Source organism: Canis lupus, chromosome 18 (genome assembly GCF_011100685.1).
Source record: "Canis lupus familiaris isolate Mischka breed German Shepherd chromosome 18, alternate assembly UU_Cfam_GSD_1.0, whole genome shotgun sequence".
NCBI classification, from domain to species: domain Eukaryota; kingdom Metazoa; phylum Chordata; class Mammalia; order Carnivora; family Canidae; genus Canis; species Canis lupus.
The window spans coordinates 26,048,888-26,076,180 of NC_049239.1; the positions used below are offsets into that span (position 1 = coordinate 26,048,888).

Here is a 27,293-nt window from a genome sequence, read left to right on the forward strand (position 1 = left end):
CCCTGCCCCGCGTTGGTCCGAAGCCCGTCCTTGGCGCCTGCGTCCTTTCACCTGTCGGCGTGTTCCGATGTGTTTCTAAAGGAGGCGATCTTCCTCCCTTCCCCCTAAGCCCAGTACCCCCGCGGCCCCCGACAAGGAGAATAGGAATTCCTGAGCGCCGTGAGATAGCCTCTCAGTGTTGAAAGTTCTAAATGTGTCATAAATGTGATAGAATCTTTAGAAATAGTTTATTTGAATCCAGAGCCGAACGAGATCCCTGTTGCGCTGGCAGCGGTGCCTGGCAAGTGTCTCCGTGTGACTTGGCTGTGCAGGGAACCAGGTCGCCATGGGCGCCCCTCCCAGCCCTGCAGCCTGCGAGGGGGTGCGGCACCTGCTGGTCTCCCTGCTTGTGAGCCGGCGCCCCGGGGACTCGGGCAGGGCAAGGGGAGGCTTTCCTCTTGTGCTGGTTGCCGCCCAGGCCTCGGGGGCTTTGGACTACGTCTAGTCGAGTCCTCGTGCAGAGCTCCCGAGCTCTGGCGGGGTTAGGAATTCGAGGACTTTGCTACACGCGTTGTGTCGATGGCGTCCCGAGGGTGGATCACCGGGGCTCCGTGGAACCCCTCCTTCCAGGCTGAAGTGCCTGTGGGCGCCCAGGGGCTGTGGGAGCGTCCTGGGAGGAGGAGCCCCTTGAGCCACCCGTGTCTCTGAGCCCAGGGGTTTGTGCGTCCCCCCCTTCGGGACATGTTCCTGGAGATGCGCAGCAACCGTTTCCCCTCTGCTGGGGGCTCCTCTGTGGTTAGACCGAGAGGGCGCGGGCCTGGGGCCGGTGGTTTCATTTTACTCTGGGTTGTCGCGGTTTGTTTTTTATTTAATTTTGTTACGTGACCACGTGAAACACTAGTTTACTAGTTACGGAGGTCAGGTCTGTAATCCGTGGCCTCCGGAGGCGCCATGTGTCCTCTGCACTGCCTGCCCTCTCTCGCTCCTCCACGGGAAGCACGGAGCTTTAGGTGATGGTTTATTTCTCCATGTAAAACCCCGGGCCAGTACGCACAGCCGTCTACGCGCCAGGGCCCGGCGGGTGCGGCACGTGCGTGAGTGGGACGTGCAGGGGCGGGGGCCTCCGGTTCCCGGCGAAGCACAGACTCCCAGGGTGCTCTTTGCAGGAAGACGGAAGAAAGCATCAGGAAGAAGGAAAGCGCAGCCCAGGTCATCTGTGAAGAGCAGGAGCTCTGGGGCGAGGTCTAAGAAACGCCAGGGCCGCGTGAAGAAGAGAAAGGGGAACAAGTCAAAGGTAGGCTCGGACGGCGTTGTTGCTATGGCTGTCGTTCCCGTGCGTAGCAGGTGCTGGGACTCAGAAACACCCACCTTTCTGAAAAATGAACATTTCTGCAGCACAGATTAAAGCTGGGGCTAGCCAAGAGGTCGTCCAGGAACCTTTCCAGCAGCTTGATGGCCCGGGGCTTGTGTACAACTCCTGGAACCCCAGGGTGGGCCCTGTGGGGCACAGAGGGCAGGCCGCCCAGGGGGTGTGAGGGCGGCAGGGCCGGGGCCACCAGCTGGCTGGGGAGGCCAGTGGATTGTTAGCTGGAGTGTGGAGCCGCTGGGAGCTGGGGGCTTCGAGAGGGGAACGCCGGCTGGGTGTGCGGCCGGGTTTTCGGCCAGACCAGTCTTGTCCTGGCCGAGGTGACTCGAGTGGGTCACCCGTGGGCTCCTTGTCCTCTAGTTCCTCACAAGCAGGCTTTGAGAGCGGGCCCCTCTGTGTGCGTGCAGCCCGCGCTGCGTGTCCCTGCTCTGAAGGATTGTCCTCCCTGCAACTACCGGGCTGGACGCTGACATCACTTTAGTACACGAAACCTAAGATGCTCTGTTGTGGCCGTCATTCAGGTGCTTGCTGCGTCTGTACGTGGATTCACGCTCAGATCATTGCCGTTGGCTGATGAACGTACTGTACGCTTACGGAAACCTGTACTCAGGTTTTGTCTTGTTTTTTTTTAAGGATTTCTGTTTGAGAGAGCGAGTGAGAGCTCACGGGAGTAGGGGGAGGGACACAGGCACAGGGAGAAGCAGAGAACCCGACGTGGGGCTCGATCCCAGGACCCCCAAGATCATGACCTGGGCCGAAGCCAAGACGCAGGCACTAACCACGCAGGCGCCCCTCCCTGTGTCTAAATGGAGCATGTGAACAGCTGCTCTGGTGGTTCATTCAGTCGGACTTCCTGGAGGGACAAGAAGCCAAAGCTGTGGCCACACGTGGGTGTGGGTGGCACACTGGCCACGTCCCGCTGTGTGGACCCTTCATGCCCGAGCCTGATCCTGGGCTTGGCTGTGTGTCGCCATTTCCCCTGCCAGGGTGTCCAGGGACTATGGCCCCGAGCGCACACATGTGGGAGTGCTGTCCCCTCAGCCCTGCCCCTCGGGTGGTTTTTAAAACACCTGTCAAATCAGTCATCCCTTGAATGGTTTGTTCGCTGCTTGTGAATTTTTGTAGAAAACAGACCACCTGGTAACAAAAAGTTCCTGCAGGTGGTGGTGTGCTGCGCGGGGGGATGTTGGACTGTATAAGGACCCGTGGAGTGTCATCGTTGCTACAGGCCAAGCCCTGCGGCTCTGGTGTGGCATTTACTCAGCCGTGTTTCTAGAGCCTTCAGGTCCCGTCTTTCTTATCATTCCTTTCCTTTTATGACTTTGGTTCAGAATGAAGCCACAGCTCGCTCCCGTATCGCACGGACACTGGGCCTCCGGGGTCCGGCCTGCGGAGGCTGCATCCCCTCTGTGCACAAGCCGGCGGAGCCCTCTCTGGGGCTGATGCGTGCGGACATCGGAGCGGCCTCTCTGTCGCTCTTTGGAGACCCTTATGAGCTGGACCCCTTTGACAGGTAACGGAGACTGCCCTGCAGGGGGACTCCCCTCCCTCCTCTCCCCTTCCCTCCCTCTCCCCTTTCTTCCCCCCTTCCCTCCCTCCTTCCTTCCTTCCCTCCCTCCTTCCTTCATGGGCAGTGGGCCTCAGATATTGTATTTATAAAATGAGGGGAAGGACTCGACTCCTTTTCAGATTCCTTCAGGTGGGGTGAGGAGGGAACTCTCCACACCTGCCAACGTGGAGAAGCCCTGTTGTGCACATCCGCCCGCCCTTGCCCTGCGCCCACTCAGAGGCTTGGGTAGAAGCCGTGTTGGGCTAGGGCACAAGTGCTGCCCCGAGTAGAGCTGAGGAGGGGCCGGGGTCTCCCTGGGCCTCCACTGTGGGGTCACCGTTCCTGTGGGCTCTGTGCTTTCTCCAGCAGTGAGGACCAGTCTACAAACCCTGCTTCCCCTTTGAGCGCCAAGAGGAGGGTTCTGTCCCAGTCAGCACTGCGTTCTCACCGGCCCGTGGCCAGGCCTGTGGCCATGGGGCTCTCCAGGTATGTGCTGGCGGGGACCATGGTCCTGGGGTGGAGCCAGCGGGGCTCCATATGGGCCTGGCACCCTGCGTGTTCACCCTGCCTGTTCTGGGGCGTGTGCTGAAGTCCAGGGCACCAGGATGCATGGCCAGCCAGAGCCTGCCTGGGCTGAGCTGGGGGCCAGTGGCCGTAGGTGCTTGGGCCACCTCCATGTGCCCACCTTGGCCACAGAGCTGCTGTCCGTGCTGCCGCCCCAGGCTGGACTGTTTTCTTCTGTTCACCCATCCAACAAAACAAACCAATGGAACTGGTCAATAGGGTGCCTGTTGGTGGCAGTTGGGGCCAGAAGCATCGGATGACTTCATCTCCAAACACCCTGCTTTTCTTTTCTTTTTTAGAGCTGCTGGGTGGGTCTGATGTCCTCTGCATGCAGGGCCCCGGCAGGCTGCCTCTTCCACGTGTGGCAGCTGGGGGGAGGGTGCACCTGCCTGGCTTGAGGGTCCTGGGCATGGGGAGGCAGCCATGGGTCTGTACCCACAGGAGGAGTGTTCCTGCTGCGGCGCCTGAGCCAGAAGTGGATGAGGCCCCGGTCCCTGACCTGGTGGGGAGTATCCTTTCGGGCCAGAGCCTCCTCATGATGAACGGCGCCGACATCATCATCCATCGGGACGGCTCTCTCAGCGCCAAGAGAGCAGGTGAGGTGGCCATTGCACGGAGCCAGCAGTGTCCACGGGGAGCCCTCTGTGCCTTGGCGCTCTGGGAACTGAGAGGGTCACGTGACCCTTTGGTTCTCCTTGTGTCTGAGCAAGCGGTGGATGAGACCGTTGCAGAGCTAAGATGAATCCTCTGCTCAAAACGTACGTGAAGGGGCAGGATTTTCTCAGTTCTTTGTTAGTTTTCCATCCTCTTCTGAACAGAGGTTGCAGGGTGATGGTTTAGGTGATGGTGAGGTCCCTGCGCCCGCCGGCGGACCTGACACGGAGGGCGGGCAGGCTGTGCCCCTTTGTGACAAGCGTCTGTAAGTGGCGGGGGTGTTTTGCATGGCCATAGGGCACGGCTGTGAGGCTAAGAGAAAGTAAAAACCCCCACGGTGTCATGTGAGACTGCCTGCAGGTGAGACCTGAGTGCTGCCCCCAGGTGCTCAGAGGTCTAGCTCAAAGAGCAAGTGGAAATGGGCATTTGTTTACTTTTTTTTTTTTTTTTTTTTAAGATTTTATTCATTCATTCATGAGACACAGAGAAAGAGGCAGAGACACAGAGGGAGAAGCAGGCCCCATGCAGGGAGCCCGATGTGGGACTTGATTCCAGGACCGCAGGGCCATGCCCTGGGCCGAGGGCAGACGCTCAACCACTGAGCCACCCGGGTGTCCCTATAGCTTTTCTTCTTAAGATTTTATTTATTTGAGAGAGAATGTACATATGAGCAGGGAGAGGGGGCAGGGGGGAGGGAGAGCAGAAGCACACTCACTGCTGAGCAGGGAGCCCAACAGGGGGCTTGAGGTCATGACCCGAGCTAAAGTAGATGCTCCACACACACACAGCCACCCAGGCACCCCGGGAATAAGCAGGAGAAGGCCATTGTGATCTGGGCCGAACCACGGACTGTGTGTCATAAAGGAGCCGGTGGGGACTGATGGCCACTCACCCTTTTGTCTTTCAGCACCTGTTTCGTTCCCGCGGAGCGCAGGCAAGAGCACAGGCGGCTCATCGCAAGAGGGCAAGCACCCTGGGCCCAGGGCCTGCCTGCAGCCTAGAGCCCCGTGCGCGGGAAGCGGGTTGCAGAGCATGGGGCTGAGCTGTCGCAGTGGGCCCGCACCTTCCCGTGTCCCTGTGCTCTCAACAGGGGCGACCGTGAAACTGGACTCGTCGGTAACCCCTCCGTCAAGTCAGGCTCAGAACCCATCAGGCGTGCGTGGGCCTGGCCTAAAGCAGAGGGACGACCCCCGATGTGATGGCGACAGGCCCACTCTGCCCGCCAGCGCCACACCCTCCAAGATCTCTGGTAGCTGCTCTCACTTGCCGCCGGCTGGTGCGCTGCTGGGCCAGGCCCTGAAGCCAGCTCCCAGGAGGCCTGACATATCTGAGCTACCCAGAATACCAAAGGTCAGAAGGGAGGACTGTGGCGGCAGACGGTCGGATGCGGCCCCCACCAGTGAGCAGCGCGTCGAGATCCCCAGCTCCTGCATCAGCCGCCTCACGGGCAGGGAGGGCCCTGGCCAGCCTGGCCATGGTGCCCGAGCAGAGGGCGAGCCCAGCAGCAGGGGCCCACAAGAGCCCCGGCCACACTCAGGGGGCGGCTCCCAGTCCCCCGCCTCCCTGGGGCCCTCGAAGGGGAAGGGTGTCAGCTCGACGTTCGAGAGCTTCAGGATCAATATTCCTGGGAACACCGCGCATTCCGGGAGACTCTCCAACCCTGGCTTTTGTAACACATTCCGGCCTGTCGACAACAAGGTGCAGAGGAAAGAGAACCCCTCGCCCCTCTTCTCCATCAGGAAGACCAAACAGCTCAAGAGTGAGATCTACGACCCTTTTGACCCTACAGGCTCCGACTCCAGTTCTGCCGGCAGCAGCCCCGAGCGCCTGGGCTCTGGTCTCCTACCCTCCGAGATCACTCGCACCATCTCCATCAACAGCCCAAAGGCCCCAACATTGCAGACTGTGCGCTGTGTAACCTCCTACACAGTGGAGACAGTCTTCGGGGCCGAGCCCGAGCCCCCGAGGAGGCCTTCTTCCGGTGTGCTCGAGCTCCGGGGCGAGGGGGCTCCCGAGGAGGCCTCCGACCTGAAGCGAGAGGGGCTGGGCCAGGGGGCTGCTGAGGGCCGGGGCTCGGCCTCCCGGGCGCAGAGGCCGTCCCCATCCGAGCCGTGGGAGGACAAGGACCAGCTACCCTGCAGTACTTTCTTTGGCTCCGAGGAGCGGACAGTGACCTGCGTGACTGTGGCAGAGCCAGAGGCCCCACCCAGCCCGGACGCGCCACAGACAACCACCCACAGAATCGTGGAGCTCAGGTCCCCGTCTTGCTCCCGCTCCACGTCCAGCTCCCGTGGCAGGAAGAAAGCCAAGAGGAAGCGGGCCTCTGCCAGGGAGCACCGGAGGACCCGCTCGGGCTCCCACTCGGGCTCCCGCTCTGGGGACAGGAGCTCACGGTCCGTGTCTCCACCGGTGGGGGAGGACCACCCCAAGAGGCAGCAGACCAAGTCCCGGGGCCGGAGGTCTTCTAGTGACCACTCCAGCAGCCACGAGCGAGCTAAGCGGAAGAAGGCGAAGGAGGAGGGCAGGAGGAGGAAGAGGGACTCCTGGGGTCACGGCCGGCGGAGGTCCAGGTCCCGCTCAGGCAGCCCGGGGAGCTCGTCCCATGAACGCAGGGAGAGCAGGAGAAGGAAGCGGAGGCGGTCGGGGTCCAGGTCTCGGGGGAGGGAGTGCTCACCCGCCAGCAGCCTGGACAGAGCCCGGAGACACCGGCACCCGAGGGAGAGGAGCCGGGAGCGGCCCCGCATCAGGTGGGGCTCCCACGAGAGGAGGAAGCGGAGGTCCAGGTCACCGAGGTCGCCAAGCACGGAGCACAGGTCCCGGGAGCACCAGCGGCCTCGTTCCCATGAGAAGCGGCCAAGGCCTCGTTCCCCGGAGAGGAAGTTGGCAGCTGCTCCCCAGGAGGAGCAGAAGCCTGACAGGGAGCAGCCAGCCAGGCCACCGGCCTCAGTGGGAGCAGATGCCTCACCGGCGGGGGCTGAGACTCACAAGGTGGCTGTGGAGGTCCCAGCTGAGTGTCCGCCCGAGGACCTTGATTACGGTGACTCTGTGGAGGCGGGGCACATCTTTGAGGATTTTTCAAGCGAAGTCTTCCTCATGCAGCTTGATGACATGAGCTCCCCGCCCTCCCCGGAGAGCACGGACTCCTCCCCAGAGCGAGACTTCCCACCCAACCCTGCCGTGCCGCCCGCCAGCCAGCAGCAGGACGCCAGCCTGGCCGTGGCTGTCATCCGACGGGAGGTGTCCCTGATCCATGGCGAAGATGCCGCACAGCCCCCGCCCCAGGCGCAGGGCCCCGACGAGAAGCCCCTGCTCCAGCAGGATGCAGCTGGGGCCGGCTCAGTGCCCAGCGCCCTGGGGAGCCAGGCTGTGGGCGGGGTGCCCGTGGGAAAGGAGGAAGGCCCCTCGCAGACCCCCTTGCTGCGGGCCAAAGCCCTGGTGAAGAGAGTCACCTGGAACCTCCAGGACGCGGAGAGCAGCGCCCCTGCCGAGGACCGAGGCCTGCGTGAGTAGGGGGCTACGGCGGGCACTTGGGGGGCCAGTGGACTGGGGGGGTGTGAGGATGGCCCCAGGTGACCGCTGGGGGGTCTTCTCTCTGGGAGGTAGCGTAGGCCGTGAGGCAGGGTAGTGGCTGCAGCCTGGCCTGTGGTCCTTGCTGCTGGGATGCTCCTCTGGAATTTTCAGCCAGGAAGCAGCTTCTGGCCCAGAGTGGCCACAGAGCACCCACCTCCCCTGTGTTGGCCCTCAGGGACGCCGCTTCACAGGCCTCAGAAGCCCCGGGAAGGGGTCTGGGAAGCAGAGGACATGGGCCCCTCGGTGGGCTTCCAGCAGACATCCTTCTCTGAGCCCCCTCCCCCCGGCTATGCGCTTCCAGAGTCTGGCTTCCCTGACGCTGAGCCCTCTCAGGTGGGTGCCTGGGCTGGAGGGACGTGGTCTGGCGCCCGGCCACACGGGCTGTGCCAGGCTGGGGCTGAGGGACTTTCCTCTCTGGCCAGGGCTGCTCCTGCTGTGGGGCCGGGAGCGGGAGCGCCGCCCTAAGCTGTCTGTGTTTTTGTCCAGGTTTATACGTCCAACCTGCCTCCCGCCCCAGCTCTGCCCGTGAGCCTCCCACCCTACGCACCGGCCAGCCAGCCCACAGTGCAGTTCATCCTGCAGGGGAGCCTGCCCCTGGCCAGCTGTGGGGTTGCACAGAGCCCGGCCCCCGTGCCCACCTCCCTGGCCACGGCCTCGGAGCCAGCCGGCCACTCCACTGGTGCCAGCAACTCCGAGGAGAGGACGGCCGCTCCCAGGCCTGCCGCAGAGAAGGCCAAGAATGAGGAGGTGAGTCCAGGCCCTCCCCGCTCGGGGCCAGGCCGTGTGCAGCCCTGTGTGCAGGCGGGGCGGTCACACACGTGTGTCCTTGCTCTCAGTACATGAAGAAGCTGCACATGCAGGAGCGGGCAGTGGAGGAAGTGAAGCTGGCCATCAAGCCCTTCTACCAGAAGAGGGAGGTGACGAAGGACGAGTACAAGGACATCCTCCGCAAGGCGGTACAGAAGGTGGGTGTGGGTGGGCAGGGCGGGGGCCGGGGCATCATGGTCACGTCCTGGCTGCAGCCAGAGGCCACTTCTGTCTTCCTGTCCCAGTAGCTCATAGGTGCTCGGGAAAGGTAAGCACTGGAGTTTGGGAGGGGACGGGACCGCGCTTTGTTGCTTGTTCTGTGGGCGAAGTAACAGAAGGTACGTAACGCACCATGCTTGCAGGTGGGAAAGCAGGAGCCCGAGACACCGACGGTTCTCAGGCCCAGGGCGTCAGGGCCAAATCCATGGCTCGTGGGCCACAGTCTCCAGCTGGGAGACGAACCCTCAGCCGCTGTGCGAGGCAGGCACAGCGGGGGATGTCGGGCTCTGTGCCCTGTGGTCCCTGTGGGGATGTGTGGGTCATCTGTGCCTCTCCTCTCCCCCCAGATATGCCACAGCAAGAGCGGGGAGATCAACCCCGTGAAGGTGGGCAACCTGGTCAAGGCCTATGTGGACAAATACAGACACATGCGCAGGCACCGCAGGGCCGAGGCTGGCGAGGAGGCGCCCGCCCAGGGCCCTGAGAGCTGAGGGCAGGGAGAGCGGGGGGCGATGGCCCCCGTCCCCAAGCAATTCTGTTGGGAGTGGCAGAAGCAGAAAACTCTGAAGACACCCAGCCAGCACTCCTGCATTCAGGGTTCTGTGATCACACGTGCTCTGTGCACTGGGCCTGCTCACAGTTTAAAACTGGACTTTTTTATATGTATATTATAGATACACACTGTTTCCATTGTGTTCTAATTTATCAAAAATGGATTATCTTTAGAAACTTGTTGATTGACTCAGTACTTGAAAGGTGAAGCCTCTGGCGATCGGGAGGGGCCTGGGGGGTGGAAGGAGCCCCCGACTCCCCTCACAGGTGCCCGATGTCCTGCCCTGTGTAATAAGGGAAGGCCACTCCCGGCTTCGCTGTCGTGGCTGTAAAGAACGCTCGTGTGTGCTGCCTCCCAGCAGGCAGCGCAGTGCTTGGATTGGAAGGCGGGGCCCTGCGCACAGCTGGGTCGGCCGCTTGTGGTGCCCACCCCCCAGCACACCTGCCAGGAGCAAACACCTGCTGTCCCCAGAGCGTTTTGTATTCTTTGAGTAGAGTTTGTTGGCTCTAAAGCGTGTGGCCTGTTTCTTCATGGTGAAGACAGAGGAGAGCGGGTTGCACGGGAGGCCTGAGTGGGAGTGCATGCAAGTGTGGTGGCGTCCCTCCCCGGGCCCCAGGGAAGTAGGGTGAGCCTCAGTCTGTGCTGCCCTCTGAGCGCCCACCCCTGGTCAGGACACCACGCATCGGTTCAAGTCCTTTTTATTGGCTGGGAGAGCGGCCCGGCGCTCAGGCAGGTGGCTCTACCTCCATGAGGAAGTGTTCCAGGTCCTCGTAGAGGCTGTTGGAGCTGGACAGGCAGAGGCCGAGGCTGCTGCTGTCCAGGGAGGACACCCCTTCTCGCTGCACGTACTCCAGGTGCGCCCGGCACAGCCGTGGCTCCAGCTGGGGGGGGGGAGTGGGGGGGAGGTTGTCGGCAGGCTGGCTGGGCACTGCGCACAGCCTTCCCACAGGACCCCATGCCTCACCTTCACCAGGACCAGGCTCTTCTCCTTGGGCCTTCCAGCCGACAGGTCCTGCCCAAAGCCCAGGTAGATGGTGTAGTATGGGGAGCCCCGACGCCGGCGAGCCCGGAACTCGGCCATCTCTGCAGGACAGGACCTGGTGAGCAGGGCCCGGTGGGACGGGAGGGGGTGGGGCAGCATCGGCCCCCGGATAGGCACGTCACTGACCTCGGAAGAACGTGCTGAAGTCGAAGATGGGGGTGTCCTGGTTCCTCTGCAGCAGGCGGGGGGCTGTGGAGGGGCTGGCCGAGCCCAGGGGCCCTCCCACCTCCCAGTAGACCTTGCATTTGCCCAGGCGCCGGGCCCATAGCCCCGGCCCCCGTAACTCCAGCTGCAGGCCAGGGGCCACGTGCTGCAGCAGCTTCTCTGTGTAGTGAAGCTGCTTCTGGTCCGCGAGCTTGGCCGGGCTTGGGAAGGCCACGCAGTGGGGCTCAGTGGCCCTGGTGGCCAGGCTGGGGGGCCCGTACAGGAGCACAAAGCTTGGATGCCACACCACCTCTTGCAGCACCGTGCGGCCCTTGTACATGATGGTCACATCCAGGGCCCTGAGCTCTGCCTGCAGTCCTGGCTGTGAGCAGCCGGGCCTGGCCAGGACCTGCTCCCCTGCCACTGGGGCGCAAGGCTCCACCTCTTGGGGGGGCTGCCACGGCTCCGAGGCTGGGCCTGTATCTGGAAGGAAAGGAGGGCTTGACTGGCACCTGGCCCCCCAAGCCCTCCGTCCTTCACACTCCCATGGGCTCCTCTCACCTGTCATCCGGGCCTGGTGCAGGACCTGGGGCTCAGGGCTTGGGGCCATCTCTGCTGCCCGTGGCTGGTATGGCTCCATGTCAGGGAGCTCTGGGCCTGAGCAGCACGACAATGGGCACAGCTGTGGCTCGCACCACCTCTACTGCACATCCTCCTCCCTCTCCACGAGGACCGTGCTGTCCTCCCTGCTCCTCCCCCCCCCCCCCCCCCCCCCCCCCCCCCCCACAGAGCCCTGCAAGGCAGAGCATCCCCATCTGGCCGGCCTCACCAGGAGTGCCTGGAGTGATTGCATCCACTCCCCATGCAGCTTCCAGCAAATGGTCCTCCAGGCAGCTCTGCTGTAGGGCCTGGAGCAAGAGATCCTCGGCATTGCCAGCTTGGCCCAAAGGGGCGCATGGGGCACAGGGCTCAGGGCTCAGACTGTGCCCCAGCCTCTGGCCAGCATCTCCTCCCAGGCATGGCCTAGGGAGCCCACCCTGCAGGGAAGACAGGGCCAGCATAAGCAGCTCCCCAGCCCAGGAAGGAGGGCAGCCCCCACCTGGGAACACGAGCACCGGGGGCAGAACCGGCTTACCATCAGTGGTGGGGTGTCTTCACCCGCCTTCTCCCCATGGTTAATCGCCGCAGCTCCTGAGGGAGAATGGGGTGAGACTGCAGTGGACATGATGTGTCCTTGGGTAGGCCCTCAGAGCAGGGTGGCTCCACCACTAATCCACCCCAGCAGGCCCAGTCAGCTCCCCCCCCCCCCCCCCCCCCCCCCCCCCCCCCCCCCCGTCCCCAACCACCTGGCACCTGCCTCTCTCAGGTCTGTCTCAAAACCCCGAGCCTGCCCCAGGGATGTGCTCCGGTACAGGGCGAGGTCCCAGCGCCCTCGCCGCACCGTGTCGGGCCTGTGCGCCCGGCTCCCCTACGGCGGCCCTGCCGTGGGGTTCCTCACCTCTGCACCCCGGCTCGGAGCTCAGTGCGTACACTTTATGTGGGTCAGTGGGGTCCCCGGAGTTGTCTTGGAGCATCACAAAGCGCTGGGTGCTGCGCAGGGCACAGCGGAAGTTGGTTTTCCAGCCGGCGCGGAGTGCGGCCTCGCAGGCCAGCTGGTCACGGCCGCCGCCGGGCGGCCACCTGCCTCGGGCCACCGCCCAGGCCTGGGGAGGGGTGGAAGGTGTGAGCCTGGGGCCCGCCCGGCCGCAGCCCCCCTGCCCGCCGGGCCGCGGCCCACCTTGAAGATGAGGGCGTCGGCCTCCCCCAGGTCCTTGCGCGCGAAGTGCTTCCAGGGCACGCGGAAGCGGGTGCGGCCGGCGTCCAGCCACCGCAGGCCCTCGTAGCGGCCGCTGCTCACCTCCCCCAGGAGCCAGTCTGCGAAGAGCGGGCGCGGGGCCCCCCTGCGGGCGGCGGCCGGCAGTCAGGGTGCGGGCGAGGCCGGTGGCCACGCACCCCGGCGGCGGGCGGGCGCTCACCTGTCCGCGGGCACGGCCATGGCCCGGGCGGCGGGCGGCGGGCGGCGGGCTGCTGCGGGTGTGCGGTTCCGGCCGCGGCGGCGCTGCTGTGAGCACAGGTGCGGGCGGCGCGGCCCGGGCGGGAGGGCGCTGGCGGGGCCCGCGGGGACCACAGCGGCACCGACGCCTGCGCGGGCGTGCCCGGGGGCGGGAAAGCGAAACCGCGCGCGCCCGGGAAAGCGAAACCTAAGCCGCGGGGAGGCCTCCGCGCTCGCGCCCCGGGGCCCCGGCGCTGCGACCCCTGTCCTCGGGCCCGCCCCGGCTCCGCGGGCCCGTCGCCGCCCGGGCTGCTCCCGCGCTGCACGCGCCGGGCCTCCGAGCACCTGCGCGGCGGGGCTCCGGGCGGGGAGGTGCGTCTCGCCGTGGGGCTGGGGACCCGCGCCTTTATGAGGCCGGCGGGGGGCGGGCCGGGGGTGGGGCGGGGGCGAGCCGGGGGCCGGCCGCGGCCGCAGGTGCAGCCGACTAGCGCTGCGGCGGAAGGTTCCCACGTGTGTTGACGGCAGCGCAGGCTGCGGAGTGCGGGCCGGGCCGGGCGGTGCAGGGGCGGCGGGAGGGCCTCAAGGAGCACCCCGCCCCCACAGAGGCGGGACGGGGCAGGGGGCCCCTGGCAACCAACCCGGGCCTCAGCTGAAGACCCCACACAGAACCAGGCTCTTCCTTTTTCCCAGGAAAGTGGGTGTTGAAGGAGGGCGTGGGGCAAGTGGCAGCCCTATAGTTCAGGTTCTCTTTTAGTGTTAAGTAGAGGGGGCCCAGAGTGGAGCCCACTGGCCGGTCCACAGACGGGAGTGCCCCGGACTCCGGGCGTGACCCCGGGGCCCGGAATCGAGTCCCGCATCGGGCTCCCCGCGGGGAGCCTGCTTCTCCTCCTGCCCATGTCTCTGCGTCTTTCTGGGTCTCTGATGAATTAAAAAAAAAAAAAAAAAAGAAAAAAACAGCTGAGATCAGAGTGGGATGCTCAACCAACTCGGCCATCTAGGCCGCCTCTTGGGGTTTTTTTTGATTATTTTTTTAAGACATTTATTTGAAAGACAGCTGCAGACTGGGGGGCGGGGGCAGGCAGAGGGAGAGGGTCCCCTAGAAGACTTCCCGCTGAGTGCGGACCCCACCCCCACCCCGGCTGGATCCTGGGACCCTGACATCACGACCTGAGCAGAAATCCACTGTCCCCAGGGAACCGAAGAACCAGCCAGGCGCCCCCCCCACTCGGTGGCTTTTCGATTTTTTAAGATTTTATTTATTTATTCATAGAGACACAAAGAGAGGCAGAGACACAGGCAGAGGGAGAAGCAGGCTCCATGCGGGGAGCCCGATGTGGGACTCGATCCCGGGTCTCCATGGTCACGCCCTGGGCTGCAGGCGGCGCTAAACCGCTGCGCCACGGGGGCTGCCCAGCTTTTGGATTCTTAATGAGAATTATCCAGACAAGAACATTCACATGTCCCTAAGAATAAGACATTTGTTTTTTTTTTGTTTTTTTTTTTGTTTTTTTTAATATTTTATTTATTATTTATTTATTTAAGTCACAGACAGAGAGAGAGAGAGGCAGACACACAGGCAGAGAGAGAAGCAGGCTCCATGCACCGGGAGCCCGACGTGGGATTCGATCCCGGGTCTCCAGGATCGTGCCCTGGGCCAAAGGCAGGCGCCAAACCGCAGCGCCACCCAGGGATCCCTAGAATAAGACATTTGGAACGGCATTGGGGATGCCTTTTCATCAGGAAAAGCGCGGAGGGCCCACGAGGGTCAGGGAGGTCCCCCCCTGAGGAGGCCCCCAGAGGGGTTCTGTCCCCGCTGCGGCCGCTGCGCCCCGCAGGCCCGGGACCTCGCCCTCCAGAGTAGTGTTCCCGAGGGGGGCCCCTCAGCCCCCAGGCAAAGAAGGGGTGCCCCCGCCGCGCAGGGTGCGGCCGCGGTCACACCGGGAGAGGAACTTGGGCCGCCAGCTGGCTCCAGCCCGGGAAGCCCCGAGGCGGCAGGTGGTTTACGGGAAGCGGGACGCAGAGCTGCGGGGGGCGGGGGGGAGGGGTGGGGGAGGGGACGCATAGGCCACGCCTTCCCCTCCGGCGGCGGCTCTGGGCACCCTGGCGCAGCAGAGCTTGGACACCGTGCCTTTATTTTGCGCGGGGGGCGGGGGGCGCCGGGCTAGACGTAGGTGGAGCCCCCGCCGGGCTCCCCGTCCTCGTCGTCCCCGTCGCCGCTGTGCTCGCTGCCCGAGTCGGGGGCGCGGGCCGCGTCGGGGGCGGGCGCGTTGAGGACCACCACGTCGGCCTCGGCCCCGATGTCCTCCCCGAACCACACGGCCTTGTAGCCGCCCTCGTCGGGCCGCCGCTCCTTGGTCAGGATGGACCTCACGGCGGCGGGGCTGCCTCCATCCCGGGCCGCCTCGGGGGCGCCGGGGGCAGGGCCCGCGGCTGCGGAGCCAGAGGCCTCTTGGGGCGTGGGCTCGGGGGGCTCGGGGGGCCCCGCCCGCGTGGGGCCGGGGGAGGCGCGCGGAGCCGGCGCCCAGTTGGCCTCTTGGGGGTCCGAGAAGGCCTGGTTGTCGAAGGCGAGCGCCTGGTGGTCCTGGCGGGGAGACGGGACGATCAGGGCATCACCCAGGCCCCGGCCCGGCTGGGGCTGGGACTGTCCCCGGAGCCGTCCTGGGGGACAGGGCCGCGGGCTGGTCTTTCCTTTCCTTGCCGTGTCCGCCTCCACACTCCGTGGGCTGGGACGACCGCCCGGCCCCCCCTCCTGCCCTCCCCCGTGGGCCCTCGGTGCTGCCCCCGCCCGCTCAGGCCTCACCAGGGCTTTTCCGGAGCAGCACTTGAGCCGCCTGCCGAACTGCTTGTGGCCCAGGATAACGAGGGCGATCAGAGCCAGGAGCAGCAGCGCGCCCAGCACCCCGCCCAGGGCCGCCATGTCCACCGCAGAGAAGCGCCGGTCCTCAGCTTGGCTCTGGGCCGGTCCTGCTGGCAAGGCCACCGGCTACTGCGGGCACCCGGCACCCCCACCACCCACCCCAGGCTCTGCACCCCCTGACGTGACAGCTGAGGCTCCGGGGAAGGGCACTACTCACCCCCCGACCGAGGAGCTGGCTGCTCCCAGGGGCCGTCGGGGAGGCCGTGCTGCAGGAGGCAGGGCGGGCGGGCGGGCGTCAGTGCCCACCAGCTCCCAGTGGAAGCCAGGGGTCCGGCACCCTGGAAGGCCATGAAGGCAGTGCTGGGGCCGGTACACGGAAGGCCTGGAATCGCGGGGTCCCCCGGACCCCGAATCTGGCTCCTGCCCCATGCTCTGGACACCTTCCCCGGCCTGCCTAGTCAGGGGCACCCGGGGCCTGTGCCTGCCCGGCCCAGAGCAGGCTGTCTCAGGATTTCACGGTCAGCGTGGTCGTGCTGGGCCACCCCAGGCAGACTCTGCCCTACCAGGACCCCCAGGACCACCCCGAGGGCGACTAGGGCAAGCGGGAGGTGCTACCTGAGGGCTGGGGGGTCCTGCTGGGGTCAGGGGCCAGCGGCTGAGAGGTTCCTGGCTCCAGTGTTGGTGTTGAGCCCCCGCTGGGTGAGGCTGATGGGAGGGAGGTGCTGGTTCCCACACTGGGGGGCCCCCCGGGCGTAGATGAGGCTGGTGGCCTCAGAGTTGTGGTTGTGGGGGGATGTGGGCCAGCGCCCCCCCCAGAGCTGGTCGTAGAGGATCCCTGGGAGGGCCCCGGGGGCCTGGGGGCTTCTGAGGCAGTGCTGCTCGAGAGGCTGGTGGTTCCTCCAGCCCCTGGGGGTGTGGGGGTTTCTGGGGGCCCTGATGAACCTGGGGGGCCAGGGACAGGATCCGGGCTTGCCTCTGTCCAGCGCGCCCGCCCCGGGGAGCCCCCGCCCCCCGCCGGGGTGAGCAGCCGGGCTCACCTGTGGGGGCGGGTCCCTGCGGCTCCAGCACCTGTATCTCCAGCACCGAGCGGGCGGTGCCTGCGGTCACGGTGTTCATGGCCTCAACCTGGAGCAGAAGCGGGGCTGGTCCCTCACAGGCCCCGCCGTCGTCCCCCCTTGGGGGTGCCCCCCACCCTTACCTCTGCATAGGAGACCCCCTTTTGGGTCAGCTGGGCGGCGGTCCGCACGATCTCGCCATCCATCCGGAATTTGGTGTTATTGGTGATGCGATACGTGATGGCGGAGTTGAGGTCCTGGACACTGCGCAGTGAGCCCTGGGCCCAGGCTGCCCCCCGACTCCCCCCCCACAGAGGGCCTGGTGCCTACCGGAAAGTCGGGGTCCTGAGCCCAGACCCTCAGAGGCAGGGAGGGGCTGGCTGTGTCTCGGATCTCCACGCCCACTGCAGAGTTGAGCGCCACGGTGCCATAGTAGCGGCTCTGCGGGAACTGGGGCACGCTGCCAGTGGCACTTCGGGCCTCGATCGTGACCCAGGTCACCGAGTAGCGGGCGCCGTCTGACTGCTCACCCTGGGGGTGGGGGAGGCCTCAGCGACAAGCAGGTCCTCAAAGCCCCGGCCCCATGGAGGCCTGGCCAGGGCGCCCACCTTGACCAGCAGCGTGAAGGTCTTTGGGCTGGGAACGCTCCTGGTCATGGTGAGGTTGCCCGAGTTGGCGTCGATGGCAAATGTGCCGTCGTCTTGTCCTGCGAAGATGGGGGGAGGTGAGGCCTCTCGCTCCGTCCAGGGGTCTGAGGTCTGGGGCCCCCGCTGGCTCTGCCCACGGGCAAGTCCCCCCAGGTCCAGGATGCAGAGGCAGGGCTCCAGCGCGCACTCACCTGTCACGATGCTGTAGAGGACACGCTGGTTGACGCCCCGATCCCCGTCCACGGCATAGATGGGCCCGGGACGCAGGACAAGGGGGGCTGGCTGCAGGAGCAGGGACAGGGGAGACACCTGGGGCCGCTGAGCGGGGCCCAGCGCAGCCCCCGTTCCCCACACGGCTGCTGAGCACGCCCCGTGGGGGTGAATTTGTGCAAAGACCTCGGATTGATCTGAGCGATGGCGGCCCCAGGAGGGACAGGGAGCAGTCACACCGAGGCTGCACTCGGTACACGTGCTCGGTACCATGGGGGCCTAGAGCCCGCGTCTGCCCCGCTGCCCCCGGCGCCTTGGGGTGCCTCTTGTGGCGGGCGGCCCACTTCAGCGGGTCCCCAGGGGTTCTGGCCCGGCCGCAGGGCCCCAAGCCCACACACCCCCCGCCCCCCCACCCCCAGTACCAGTCTGTGGCCTGTGGGGATGGCCCCCTGGTACTCGGCGTTGATGCAGACGTAAAGGTCTGAATAGGCGCAGGGCAGGAACCAGGGGGGCCGGAGGTCGGCGGGCCGCACGTCCAGGACCAGGGTGGCCGTGGCTGTGTGGCTGGGCTGGGCGTTCTCCTCCTGTGTGTCCTGTGGGAGCGCAGCGGGGGTCAGGCCTGCGAGCGGGGGCTGGGGGCAGCGGGGGGGTGTCCCGGCCTGCTCACCCGCACCAGCAGCAGGAGGCTCATGTTCTGCCACTTGTAGAAGTCCAGGGGCCGGTCCAGCCGCAGGGCGGGCAGGTTGGTGCCCAGCAAGGAGAAGAAGCTACCAGCACCCTGGGGAGGTGGGGGGGGCGGGTGCGACTCAGCCTGAGACCCTGGGGAACATGGAGAGGGGCTGCCCGACGGGAGGGTTCAGAGTTGGCGTGGGGGTCGGGGACACTGACCGGGGTCACCTCTTGGAGGGTGTAGAACAAGACGTCATCCTTGTCGGGATCTTGAGCCTCCAGTTCCGTCTCAGGGATGACAGTGGTGTTCACTTTACTGTCCTGGGGATGGAGGGGAGTGGTGTCTACACCCTCGACCCCTGGTCCCCCAGGCCAAGGCCCAGGCCACTAGCCCTGCTCTCCGGCCCCTCGCCCCCCGCCCCCCGGCTCTCACCTCGGGCACGTCCTCCACCCGGAGTTTAAAGGGGAACTTGGGTGGGTTGTCGTTGACGTCCAGCACAAACACAATCACCCTCAGCTGGGTCACCTGCGGGGACACGGCCTGAGCACCCTGCATCACACACGGGCCGCCGCGAGCCCGGGGACGGCAGGTGCCCGGGCAAAGGACTTGGCTACCGGCCGGGCTGGGGCACCGCCAATCCCAGGTGAGAACCACGGCGAAATGAGCAAATCGCTTCAAAAATAATTCCCGAGGAGAAAGGAAGAGAGGAAGGGGAACCCATATGTTGAAAGAGGCTCGGGAGGGGCACCCGGCTGGCTCAGTGGGAGGAGGGGGCGACTCTTGATCTCGGGGTGGGAGTTCAGGCCCACGTTGAGGGGAGAGATTGCTTCAATAAACACACTAGAGAGGAAGGGCCGGAGGGGCAGATGCTAGAGAGAAGTAGCCGGCGGCCTCGCTGGGTGGGCCTTGCTGGCGGCTCCGTGACTGTGGGGAGGGCGGGCATCGGGGGTCACATGATGCCCACGAGTCCCTTTGCAGATAATGACAAAATCGGAAGGACCGGGGACCGTGGGCAAGCCGACAGGTGCGTGGGGGCCGGGCTTGCAGCTCAGGACAGAGTGGTCAGGGGCCCCTTGAGAAGGTGGTCCTGGAGCGAAGGCCGAGGGGCGACAGCGGGAGGCAGGTGCGCGTCTGGGGAGAGGGCTCAAGGGCAGCTGGAGCGGCCTCGGGCTGGGGCACCTGGCGCTGCCCGCTGCCCGGGGCATTCAGCCTTGCCTCTGAGCGGGAGAGCAGCCGGGGCGCCGGGCGGGGATGCGCCGCTGGCTGGGCCCGATGGTCCTGCCACACTGAGACTGGACTGGCTGAGGCCGGGAGGGGAGCAAGCAGCCAGCTCCAAGTTTCCGGAAGGGAGATGCTGGTGGCCAAGGCCCTGGTTGGTCTGGAGTCCAGCTTCAGGCAGAGCTCACGGACTTGCCGATGGAGAGAGGTGTGGGGAGGGGGTGGGGGCGAGGGAACCGGTTGGGCAAGGTGCCTCTGTGCTGGGGGGTCTGCACCTCGGGGCAGTCTGGGCGGGAGGAAGTGGGGGCGCCAGCCCAGGAGCGACACTTGTAAACCGCACAGGGTGAGGTCCCCAGGGCGGGGCCCTGGACCAGTCAGAACAGAGTGCAGAGGTCCAAGCCCAAGAGCTGTGATGTCATAGGGTGGGGGCGGCGACCCAGAGGCAGGGGATGGGGGTACTCACCACGGTGTTGCCACTCTTGCACTCCAGGTGCGCCTCCAGCAGGGTGTTCTCCTGGGGGGCAGACGGGGGCCGGGTGGTCACCAGGGTCCCCAGCGTCCACGCTAAGTCCAGGGGCAGCTCCAGCCCCTAATGGCCCTATGCCCCTTGGGGCCAGGGCATCACCAAGCCTGGAGGCCCCAGAGGGGTCCGTGGATGATGCGGGGGCGGGGCGGCCAGCGAAGCGCAGACGGACCCCGAGCAGACGGACCCCGAGCCTGGGACAGCCCCGGTCCGAGGAGCGCGCCCGCCACTCAGCTGCCCTGTGTGGGGCCCCACCCGGCCCCCCGTCTGCACCTCATAGTCAGGAGTCACGTTGAGAAACAGCTCAGTCCCCTGGATCCGAAAGGCGAAGGGAGTGGACGACGACCCGAGGGTCACCTGCTGGCCCGCGGGGACGTCGATGTGAGCCAGGGGCCCGCTCTGAATCGTGTTCTCCTGGACCTCGAAGATGTTGTTGCTTACGGCGCAGACTGGAGAGCAGGAAGGGAAGGCTCAGTGCCCCCCACCCCCCCGCCCCTGCACCCCCCCCGCCGCCCCAACTGCCCCCGCCGCCCCGCAGCTACCCTGGGCCCGTGCCGTGGCCACCAGCAGCGGCAGCAGCAGGGCCCAAGCCCCCATCTCCGTGGGCCGCGCTGCTCGACCCTGTGCGCAGCTGGCTGCCGGGTGGCGGCTCAGCGGGCGACCTTTGCCCCACCAGGCACCGCCCCACAGTGTGATCCTTTACAGGCCTCGGCCTCCAGCAGGGGGGCTTTCGCCGGCCGCCGCCCAGGCCTGGCCAGCTGCCCGGAGGGGGCGTCCCGTGGTTGCCCACCAGCCCTGGGCCACGTGCGGGGGCCATGGCCACGGGGGCTCCCGGCTCAGGGCTCCATGGGCCTGCGCAGGGCCCGGGTCGTGCTGGGTGGGCGCAGCCGGGGCAGGGGTTGGGGGCCCAGGCCTGGCTCCCGTGTCTGCTGTACCCACCCGTCCCCCTAGCCCCGGCCGCCCCTTCGCTGGGCTCTCCTTCCAGAATCATCTTGGAGCCAAGTCAGACCCCGGGTGTTCCCTCCAAGCCCACCTCCCCTCCCTGCACAGTCTGTGTCCTGGGGTCGCCCCTGCCTGTGCTGGAAACACCCCACTTCCTCCAAGGGCAGGGGTGGGGGCGGCAGTGTTTCTGGAGGCTGCTGGGAGCTCGGGGCGGGGGGAGCCCGGGTCTTCAGGGGTCCCTGGCAGGCTCCTGGGCCCTGGCCCCTGCCGCCCTACCCCAAGGGCCCCCAAGCCCAAGGCAGCAGGGGAGAGGCCCCCCCCACGCAGGGACAGTAGGGGGTGTGGCCCTTCTGCTTCCTCGCCCTTGGCTCCTGGCCTCATCCCTTCCTGTGTCAGCACCGCCTCCGTGGCTCCCCTGGGGTGTCATCCCCCTCTGCACAGGCTCAGACCACACAGCCGGGAGCAGGAGCCAGGCTCACAGCCTCCCCCTGGGGTGCACTCCTGGGCCCCTGGTGGCACCCATGCCCGTCACCTCTTCCTGCCCGGCCTGAGCCTCCTTGCCCCCCAGGTCCTCCCACCGGCTGGCACTGTGACAAGGGGCCTCCAGGGCAGGTGTCCTGTGCCCCCCCAGAGCCCCTGAATGTTTGCTGAGTAGCTGGCAGGGATCCGGATGGGTCTCTGGGGAGCTCAGGTGACAGGACAGGAGACAGAAGGGAGGTGAGGCGCCCCACAGGCTCCCAGGTGTAAAGGGCACTGGGTGTGGCCACAGTCCTGGAGCCTGTGGTCGCCTGGTGCCGCCAGCCCCGCCCTGGGGGACGGCGCAGAGGGAGCTCAGAGGGCCACCGTCTGAATTCCTCTTTATTGGTGACAGTTACAACCCGTCCCCTGCCCCCTCCCGTCCAGGCCCCAGTCGGCTCCGGGCGGCGGCCGTGGCGGCTGCCGCGGCAGGTCCCTTCTTCCTCAAGGCCTCCTCCGTGTCACCTGGGCAGCAGGGATGGCCGGCTCCGAAAACGAGGCCCCAGACCCGGTTCCGGGAGGCGGCTGGGGAGCCCAGGCCTGATCCAGGGGGTCCCTCAGGGGCACCCTGTGGACACAGCGGGTGAGGCGGGAGCGAGAAGCTGGCCTCCGGGTCACCAGCGCCCCTCACCTCCGCGCCCCCCGGGCCCAGGGCCGGTGCTCACCAGGCGCGCAGGGCGGGCGAGTCGGGCCAGCGCAGGCACAGGCGGCCGTCGGGGGCCGTGGTCCAGCTCGTGCTGTTCTCTGCGTCCTGCTCGCTGCCCCCCGCCCCGACCAGCGTTAGTCCTGGGGCTGCCCCAGCCAGGCGCCCTCCGACCCGGTCCCAGCACCACCCCCCCCCCGCCCCGTCCCCGCCCCGCCCTCACCTGCGCTTCCCCACCAGCCCCTGGAGCAGCCGCTGCAGCCGGGCGCTCTCCCGCAGGCGGCTGAGCTCGCTGGTGAACGTGCCGTCCGAGTGCCGCGGGGCCCTGCGGAGGGACGGAGGGGCGAGGGGCGGAGGGGCGAGGGGCGGAGGGGTGAAGGGGCGGAGGGGCGAAGGGGAGGAGGGGCGAGGGGCGGAGGGGAGGAGGGGCGGAGGGGAGGAGGGGCGAGGGGCGGAGGGACGAGGGGCGAGGGGAGGAGGGGCGAGGGGCGGAGGGGCGAGGGGAGGAGGGACGGAGGGGCGCGGGGCGGAGGGACGGAGGAGCGAGATGCGAGGGGCGGAGGGGCGAGAGGTGCAGGGGCGAGGGGCGGAGGGGCAGAGGGGCGAGGGGCGGTCAGGGCCGTCGGGGCCGGGCGGGGGCGGGGGCGGGGCGGGGCGAGGCGGGGCGGGTCCGGCCCGGGGCTCACCTGCGGGGCGCGGGGAGCGCGGCGGGGCCCCGGGGCAGCAGCGCCAGCAGCAGCAGCAGCAGCGGCGGGGCCGGGAGGGCCATGGTGGGCGGCGGTGGGCGCGGGGAGCGGAGGCGGCGGCGCCCGGAGCGAGCGCGGCCCCTTTATAGCGCCCGGGGTAGGGGGGAGCACCGCCCCGGCTCCCCGCCCGGCTCCCCCGCCCCGGCTCCGCGCGGCCAGGCCGCGCCGCATCGATCGCCGGGAAGGTCAGGGCCGCCCCCGCAGCTGTCGGCCCGGCTGGCCTCCCGCCCGCACCGCCGCGTCGGCGCCCCTCGGGGCTGGGGGCTGGGGGCCCGCGGGGGTCGGGGAGGGCGCCTGGAGCCGAGGGCCCGCGGGGACAGGAGCGCGTGGGGAGACAGCGGCGGGCGGGGCGCGGGCTGGGTCCGCGTGCTTACTTTCTGTACTTCCTGATCAATGTTTCCGTGACCCTAAAACTGCTCTTTAAGGAAAGTCTACTAATTATTTTTATTTTTTTAATTTAAGAGAGAGACAGAGAGAGCGGGGGCGCACAGGCAGGGGGAGCATCGGGCGGAAGGAGAGGGAGGAGAGGCTCCTGGCTGAGCAGGGAGGCGGCTGTGGGGCTGCACCCCAGGCCCCCGACATCCCACCCGAGCCGCTCAGGCGTCCCACTGACTATTTGTAAATGAATGTAAAGTTTGGGGCGCCCGGCGGGCTGGGTGGATAGGACGTGGGATTCCTGATCCCCGGGTTGGGTGTCGAGATGACTTAAATGAATGAATAGATAAAAACTTAAATACAATCTTTTAAGAAGTAAATGTAAAGTTTAACACAAGAACGGGTTTATTTCAATTTTATTTTTTATTATTATTATTATTTTTTTAAGAACTACTAGTTTACAACTTCATTTACTAGTTCGCACTTTCTGGTCAAGAATTTCATCAGTACTGGTTTTTAAAAGCCTGACCTGACCCCGGATCGATCAAGCAGGAGTGACTCAGGGCGCAGGCTCAGGCCTCCAGCCTCGGGAAGGAGGCTCAGGCCTCCAGCTGTGCCCGCGCCTCCCCTCCTGGCCCCCCCTCCTTCCCGCTCCCCTGCGGGGAACCCACTGAGCCACCGAGGCGCCCCTGGGTACTAGACTCTTATCACATACGTGATTTGTAAATATTTTCTCCCATTCTGTGAGTTTTCTTTTCGCTCTCTTGATAGTGACCTTTGATGCACAAAAGATTTTTTTTTTTTTAAGATTTTATTTATTTATTCATGGGAGACAGAGAGGCAGTGACACAGGCAGCGGGAGAAGCAGGTTCCCTGCGGGGAACTCCATGTGGGACTCATCCGGGACCGGGTCACGCCCTGGGCCACAGTTAGCGGCTCCACCACTGAGCCACCCAGGCCCCCCTGTGCTAAGTTTTTAAATCAGGAGCTGTGAGTCCTACAACTTTGTTTTTCTTTTTCAAGATTGTTTTATTTGTGGTTCCTTACGTACACTTCCATACGAACTTAGGGTTGGCTTTAACATTTCTTAAAAAAAAAAAAAAAGAGGCCAACGGGGTTTTGAAAGGCCATCGTAACAATATGAAGTCTTTCAAGCCATGAACATCGTCGGCTTTAATCTTCCCCAGCAATGTTTCGTAGCTTTCAGTGTACATGACTCACATTCTTGGTTAAATTTCTTTCTTTTTTTTCAGATTTATTTATTTATTTGAGAGAGAGAGAGAGACAGCACAAGTCGGAGGGGCAGAGGGAAAGGGAGAGAGAATCCCAAGCAGACTCTGAGCTGAGTATAAAGCCCAGCTTGGGGCAGCCCCGGTGGCACAGTGGTTTAGCACCGCCTGCAGCCTGGGGTGTGATCCTGGAGACCCGGGATCGAGTCCCGCATCAGGCTCCCTGCCTGGAGCCTGTCTCTCTCTCTCTGAATAAACAAATAAATAAATCTTAAAAAAAAAAAAAAAAAGCCCAGCTTGGGGGCTTCATCACATGACCCTGAGATCATGACCCGAGCTGAAAGCCAGAGCTGGACTCCCAATTGACTGTGCCACCCAGATGCCCCGCTTAAATTTATTTCTGAGTATTTTAATTAATTACTTTTTTGGTGGGCAGCAAAGAAAATGTATTGAATGATAGTAAAGTTTGAGTGATACTACAGAGCTCCCGAAGACAGAGGGGACCCTAGAGGGTTATCTTCTGAGTATTTTATTCTTTTTGATACTGTTACAAATGAATTATTTTCTTAATTTCTTTTTTATTATATTTATTTATTCATGAGAAACACAGAGACACAGAGAGAGAGGCAGAGACCCAGGCAGAGGGAGAAGCAGGCTCCATGCAGGAAGCCCGACACGGGACTCGATCCCGGGACTCCCGGATCACGCCCTGGGCCGAAGGCGGCGCTAAACCGTTGGGCCACTGGGCTGCCCTCTTAATTTCATTTCTGGATTGTTCATTACTACTGTAGAGAAATACAGTGATCTCATATCCTGCAACTTTGCTGAATGTATTTATTAGCTGTAGTAGGGTTTTGTTTTGTTGGATTTTCTATGCCTTAGACCATGTCATCTGCAAATAGAAATAGCTTACTTATCCCCTTCCAATTCTGGGTACCTTTTATTTCTTTTTCTTGCCTAATTATTCTAGCTAGAACTTCCAGCACATGATGAAGAGAAGCAGCAAAACTGGGTATTCTTGTCTTTGTCTTGATCTTAGGGAAAAAAAGCTTTCAGTCTCCCAACTATTGAGTGTGGTGTTTGCTGTGGGTTTTTGATAGATGTCCTTTACCATGTTGAGGAAGTTTCTTTCTTTTCATAGTTTATTGAGTCTTTTTTATTATAAAAGGGTATTGGATTTCATCAAATGCTTTTTCTGCACCTGTTGAGTTGATTAAATGGGTTTTCCCCTCTTTCCAGTAATGTGATGTATTACATTGATTGAATTTTGTTTGTTGAATTACCCTTGCATTCCTGGAATAAATCCCCAGTTAGTCATAGTCATAGTGCATAATCCTTTAAAAAAAATGCTGCTGGATTTGGTTTGTTCATAGTTTGTTGAAGAGTTTCGTATATATATTTATAAGGGATATTGATCTGGAGTTTTCTTTGTTGTGATGTAATTGTTGAGCTCTGAGAGTTCTTTATATATGTTGCGTACAAGTCATTTGCTGAAAATGTGATTTGCTGATATTTTCTCCCATTCTATGAGGGGAAAACATTTTTGACTTTTATTTTTTTTTAACTTATAGTTTTATTTATTTTTTTAAAAGATTTTATTTATTTATTTATGAGACATACAGAGAGAGAGAGAGAGAGAGAGAGAGAGAGAGAGGCAGAGACACAGACAGAGGAAGGAGCAGGTTCCATGCAGGGAGCCCGACATGGGACTCGATCCGGAGACTCAAGGATCACGCCCTGAGCTGAAGGCAGACACTCAACTGCTGAGCCACCCAGGTGTCCCAATTTTTAGCCTTTTAAAAAATTTGAGAGAGAGAGAGTGCACACGCATGTGCACATAAGGTGGGGGAGAGGCAGAGGGAGAAGAAGCAGACCCCTCACTGAGCAAGGAGCCCCACGTGGGGCTCCATCCCAGGCCCCTGGGACCACGCCCTGAGCCTAAGGCAGACGCCTCCCCGACTGAGCCACCCAGGTACCCTGACCCTGTACATGTTTTGTCAGATGTCTATATATTTCATGTGTTATTACAGCTGTTGTAAATGGTGTTGTGTTTTACTTTTTACTTTTGGCTTCCAGTTATTCACTGCTGGGCTTTATCGTCAACTTTGTATCCTGCTCTCCCACTAAGCTGACTTACTAGTTTGAGGAGCTTTCGTAGTTTCCTTGGGGTTTTACTTAGACAGTCATGTTGTCTGTGAACAGGGGCGGTTTCCTCCTCCCTGTCCAATCTGGGTGTCTATTATTACATGTTGCCTATTGCTCGCTCGCACTGGCTAGGGCTGGCTAGGGCGATAGGAGCACAGAGCTGAATGGGGCGGAGAGAGCCCCCCCCCCCGCCCCCCCCCCCCCCCCCCCCCCCCCCCCCCCCGCCTTGTTCCGGAGTTCAGGTGGAAGGCACTCAGCCTTGCATCTTGAAGCATCGTGCCGACTGCGGGGTTTCATCGTGCTTCCTCGGGTTGAGGAAGTTCCTCCTATTTCTAGATTGCTAAGCACTTTTATCACGAGTGCATGTTGAATGTTGTCAGGTGTTTTTTTCTGCATCAGTCAATAGGATCGTGCGGTATTTCTTCTTTGGATCTACTTTGCATTAATTTGAGACCATCCTCCTTTTCAAATTAAGTAAAGTAGTTAATCTGTGAATTTTCCTGAGTATAGCTTTAGCTCCAACCGATAAATTTTGACATGACGGGGACACCTGGGTGGCTCAGTTGGTGAACACTCTGCCCTCGGCTCGGCTCAGGTCATGATCTCAGGGTCTGGGATTGAGTCCCATATCAAACTCCCTGCTCCATGAGGAGCCTGCTTCTCCCTCTCCCTCTGCCCAGCACCACCCCTCCTTGCCGGCACAGTCTCTCTGTCAAATAAATAAATAAAAATCTTTTTAAAAAATTGTGATATGAAAAAAAAATTGTGATATGATGTATTTTCATTTTCCAAAATATTTTCCAACTTCTCCTTTGACCCACAGATTATCTCTAAGCTTGTGTTAATTCCAAAATTTTTGGAGATTTCCCTGTTAGCTTTCTGTTTGTTTCTCTTTTTTAAAAAAAGATTTTAGCTATTTATTCATCAGAGACAGAAAGAGAGAGCGAGAGAGAGGCAGAGACACAGGCAGAGGGAGAAGCAGGCTCTGTGCAGGGAACCCGATGTGGGACTCGATTCCAGGACCCTGGGGTCACACCC

The 27,293-nt window shown here is 63.3% G+C and overlaps 4 protein-coding genes across 13 annotated transcripts in view; 1 reads left to right on the forward strand and 3 right to left on the reverse strand.

The window, feature by feature from the left end:
- The window catches only part of PHRF1 (PHD and ring finger domains 1), a 28,777-nt gene extending 19,005 nt beyond the window's left edge, over positions 1-9,772 (forward strand). For 3 of the 4 annotated variants that reach the window (XM_038562946.1, XM_038562948.1, XM_038562949.1), the window contains 9 exons: positions 1,146-1,273; positions 2,677-2,858; positions 3,261-3,380; positions 3,900-4,054; positions 5,020-7,614; positions 7,858-8,015; positions 8,169-8,429; positions 8,519-8,647; positions 9,056-9,772. In XM_038562946.1, coding sequence (XP_038418874.1) covers positions 1,146-1,273; positions 2,677-2,858; positions 3,261-3,380; positions 3,900-4,054; positions 5,020-7,614; positions 7,858-8,015; positions 8,169-8,429; positions 8,519-8,647; positions 9,056-9,199 — 3,872 coding nt within the window. In that variant the 3' untranslated portion in view covers positions 9,200-9,772. The remainder of the gene's footprint in view (positions 1-1,145; positions 1,274-2,676; positions 2,859-3,260; positions 3,381-3,899; positions 4,055-5,019; positions 7,615-7,857; positions 8,016-8,168; positions 8,430-8,518; positions 8,648-9,055) is intronic. The other variant, XM_038562950.1, reaches the window with a different exon arrangement.
- A 171-nt stretch (positions 9,773-9,943) lies between these two features.
- Positions 9,944-12,503, reverse strand: IRF7 (interferon regulatory factor 7). 2 transcript variants are annotated; one of them, XM_038562961.1, is made up of 9 exons: positions 12,463-12,503; positions 12,225-12,387; positions 11,946-12,150; positions 11,583-11,638; positions 11,277-11,355; positions 11,009-11,104; positions 10,430-10,930; positions 10,226-10,344; positions 9,944-10,142 (listed from the first exon to the last, which is right to left on the reverse strand). In XM_038562961.1, the coding sequence occupies exons 1-9, from the start codon at positions 12,480-12,482 to the stop codon at positions 9,987-9,989; spliced, it is 1,395 nt and encodes a 464-aa protein (XP_038418889.1). In that variant the 5' UTR covers positions 12,483-12,503; the 3' UTR covers positions 9,944-9,986. The 2 variants fall into 2 exon arrangements, with proteins under 2 accessions (XP_038418889.1, XP_038418888.1); XM_038562960.1 differs by having other exon boundaries at positions 11,277-11,484.
- Positions 12,504-14,054: 1,551 nt separating this feature from the next.
- Positions 14,055-20,322, reverse strand: CDHR5 (cadherin related family member 5). 6 transcript variants are annotated; one of them, XM_038562954.1, is made up of 15 exons: positions 20,202-20,322; positions 19,933-20,108; positions 19,600-19,650; positions 18,351-18,443; positions 18,137-18,238; positions 17,916-18,026; positions 17,671-17,841; positions 17,230-17,320; positions 17,000-17,097; positions 16,722-16,922; positions 16,535-16,648; positions 16,374-16,461; positions 15,952-16,041; positions 15,280-15,443; positions 14,055-15,060 (listed from the first exon to the last, which is right to left on the reverse strand). In XM_038562954.1, exons 1-15 carry the CDS (start codon positions 20,254-20,256, stop codon positions 14,641-14,643), a joined length of 2,025 nt encoding a protein of 674 aa, XP_038418882.1. In that variant the 5' UTR covers positions 20,257-20,322; the 3' UTR covers positions 14,055-14,640. The 6 variants fall into 6 exon arrangements, with proteins under 6 accessions (XP_038418882.1, XP_038418881.1, XP_038418880.1 ...); XM_038562953.1 differs by having other exon boundaries at positions 15,280-15,446; XM_038562952.1 differs by having other exon boundaries at positions 15,952-16,278.
- Positions 20,323-21,441: 1,119 nt separating this feature from the next.
- SCT (secretin) lies at positions 21,442-22,496 on the reverse strand (the record flags this gene model as incomplete). Its single annotated transcript, XM_038562963.1, has 4 exons — positions 21,442-21,685; positions 21,783-21,875; positions 21,984-22,085; positions 22,447-22,496. Coding segments are annotated over 4 exons (369 nt in total), but the record flags the coding sequence as incomplete, so codon positions are not given.
- Positions 22,497-27,293: the final 4,797 nt, after the last annotated feature.

Excerpts from the sequence above, each read along its gene's own strand:
- CDHR5 (XM_038562951.1), bottom strand. The coding sequence starts at position 20,256 with ATGGGGGCTTGGGCCCTGCTGCTGCCGCTGCTGGTGGCCACGGCACGG. Across the intron at positions 16,923-16,999 it reads CCTTCACGCTGCTGGTCAAG|GGTGAGCAGTCAGACGGCGC; the intron begins GTGGGCGCCCTG and ends CCCCACCCCCAG. Across the intron at positions 16,649-16,721 it reads CTCAGGACCCCGACTTTCCG|GACCTCAACTCCGCCATCAC; the intron begins GTAGGCACCAGG and ends CGCAGTGTCCAG.
- IRF7 (XM_038562960.1), bottom strand. The coding sequence starts at position 12,482 with ATGGCCGTGCCCGCGGACAG. Across the intron at positions 12,388-12,462 it reads ATGGCCGTGCCCGCGGACAG|GGGGGCCCCGCGCCCGCTCT; the intron begins GTGAGCGCCCGC and ends CGCCGCCCGCAG. Across the intron at positions 10,143-10,225 it reads AGAGCCTGGTCCTGGTGAAG|CTGGAGCCACGGCTGTGCCG; the intron begins GTGAGGCATGGG and ends CCCCCCCCCCAG.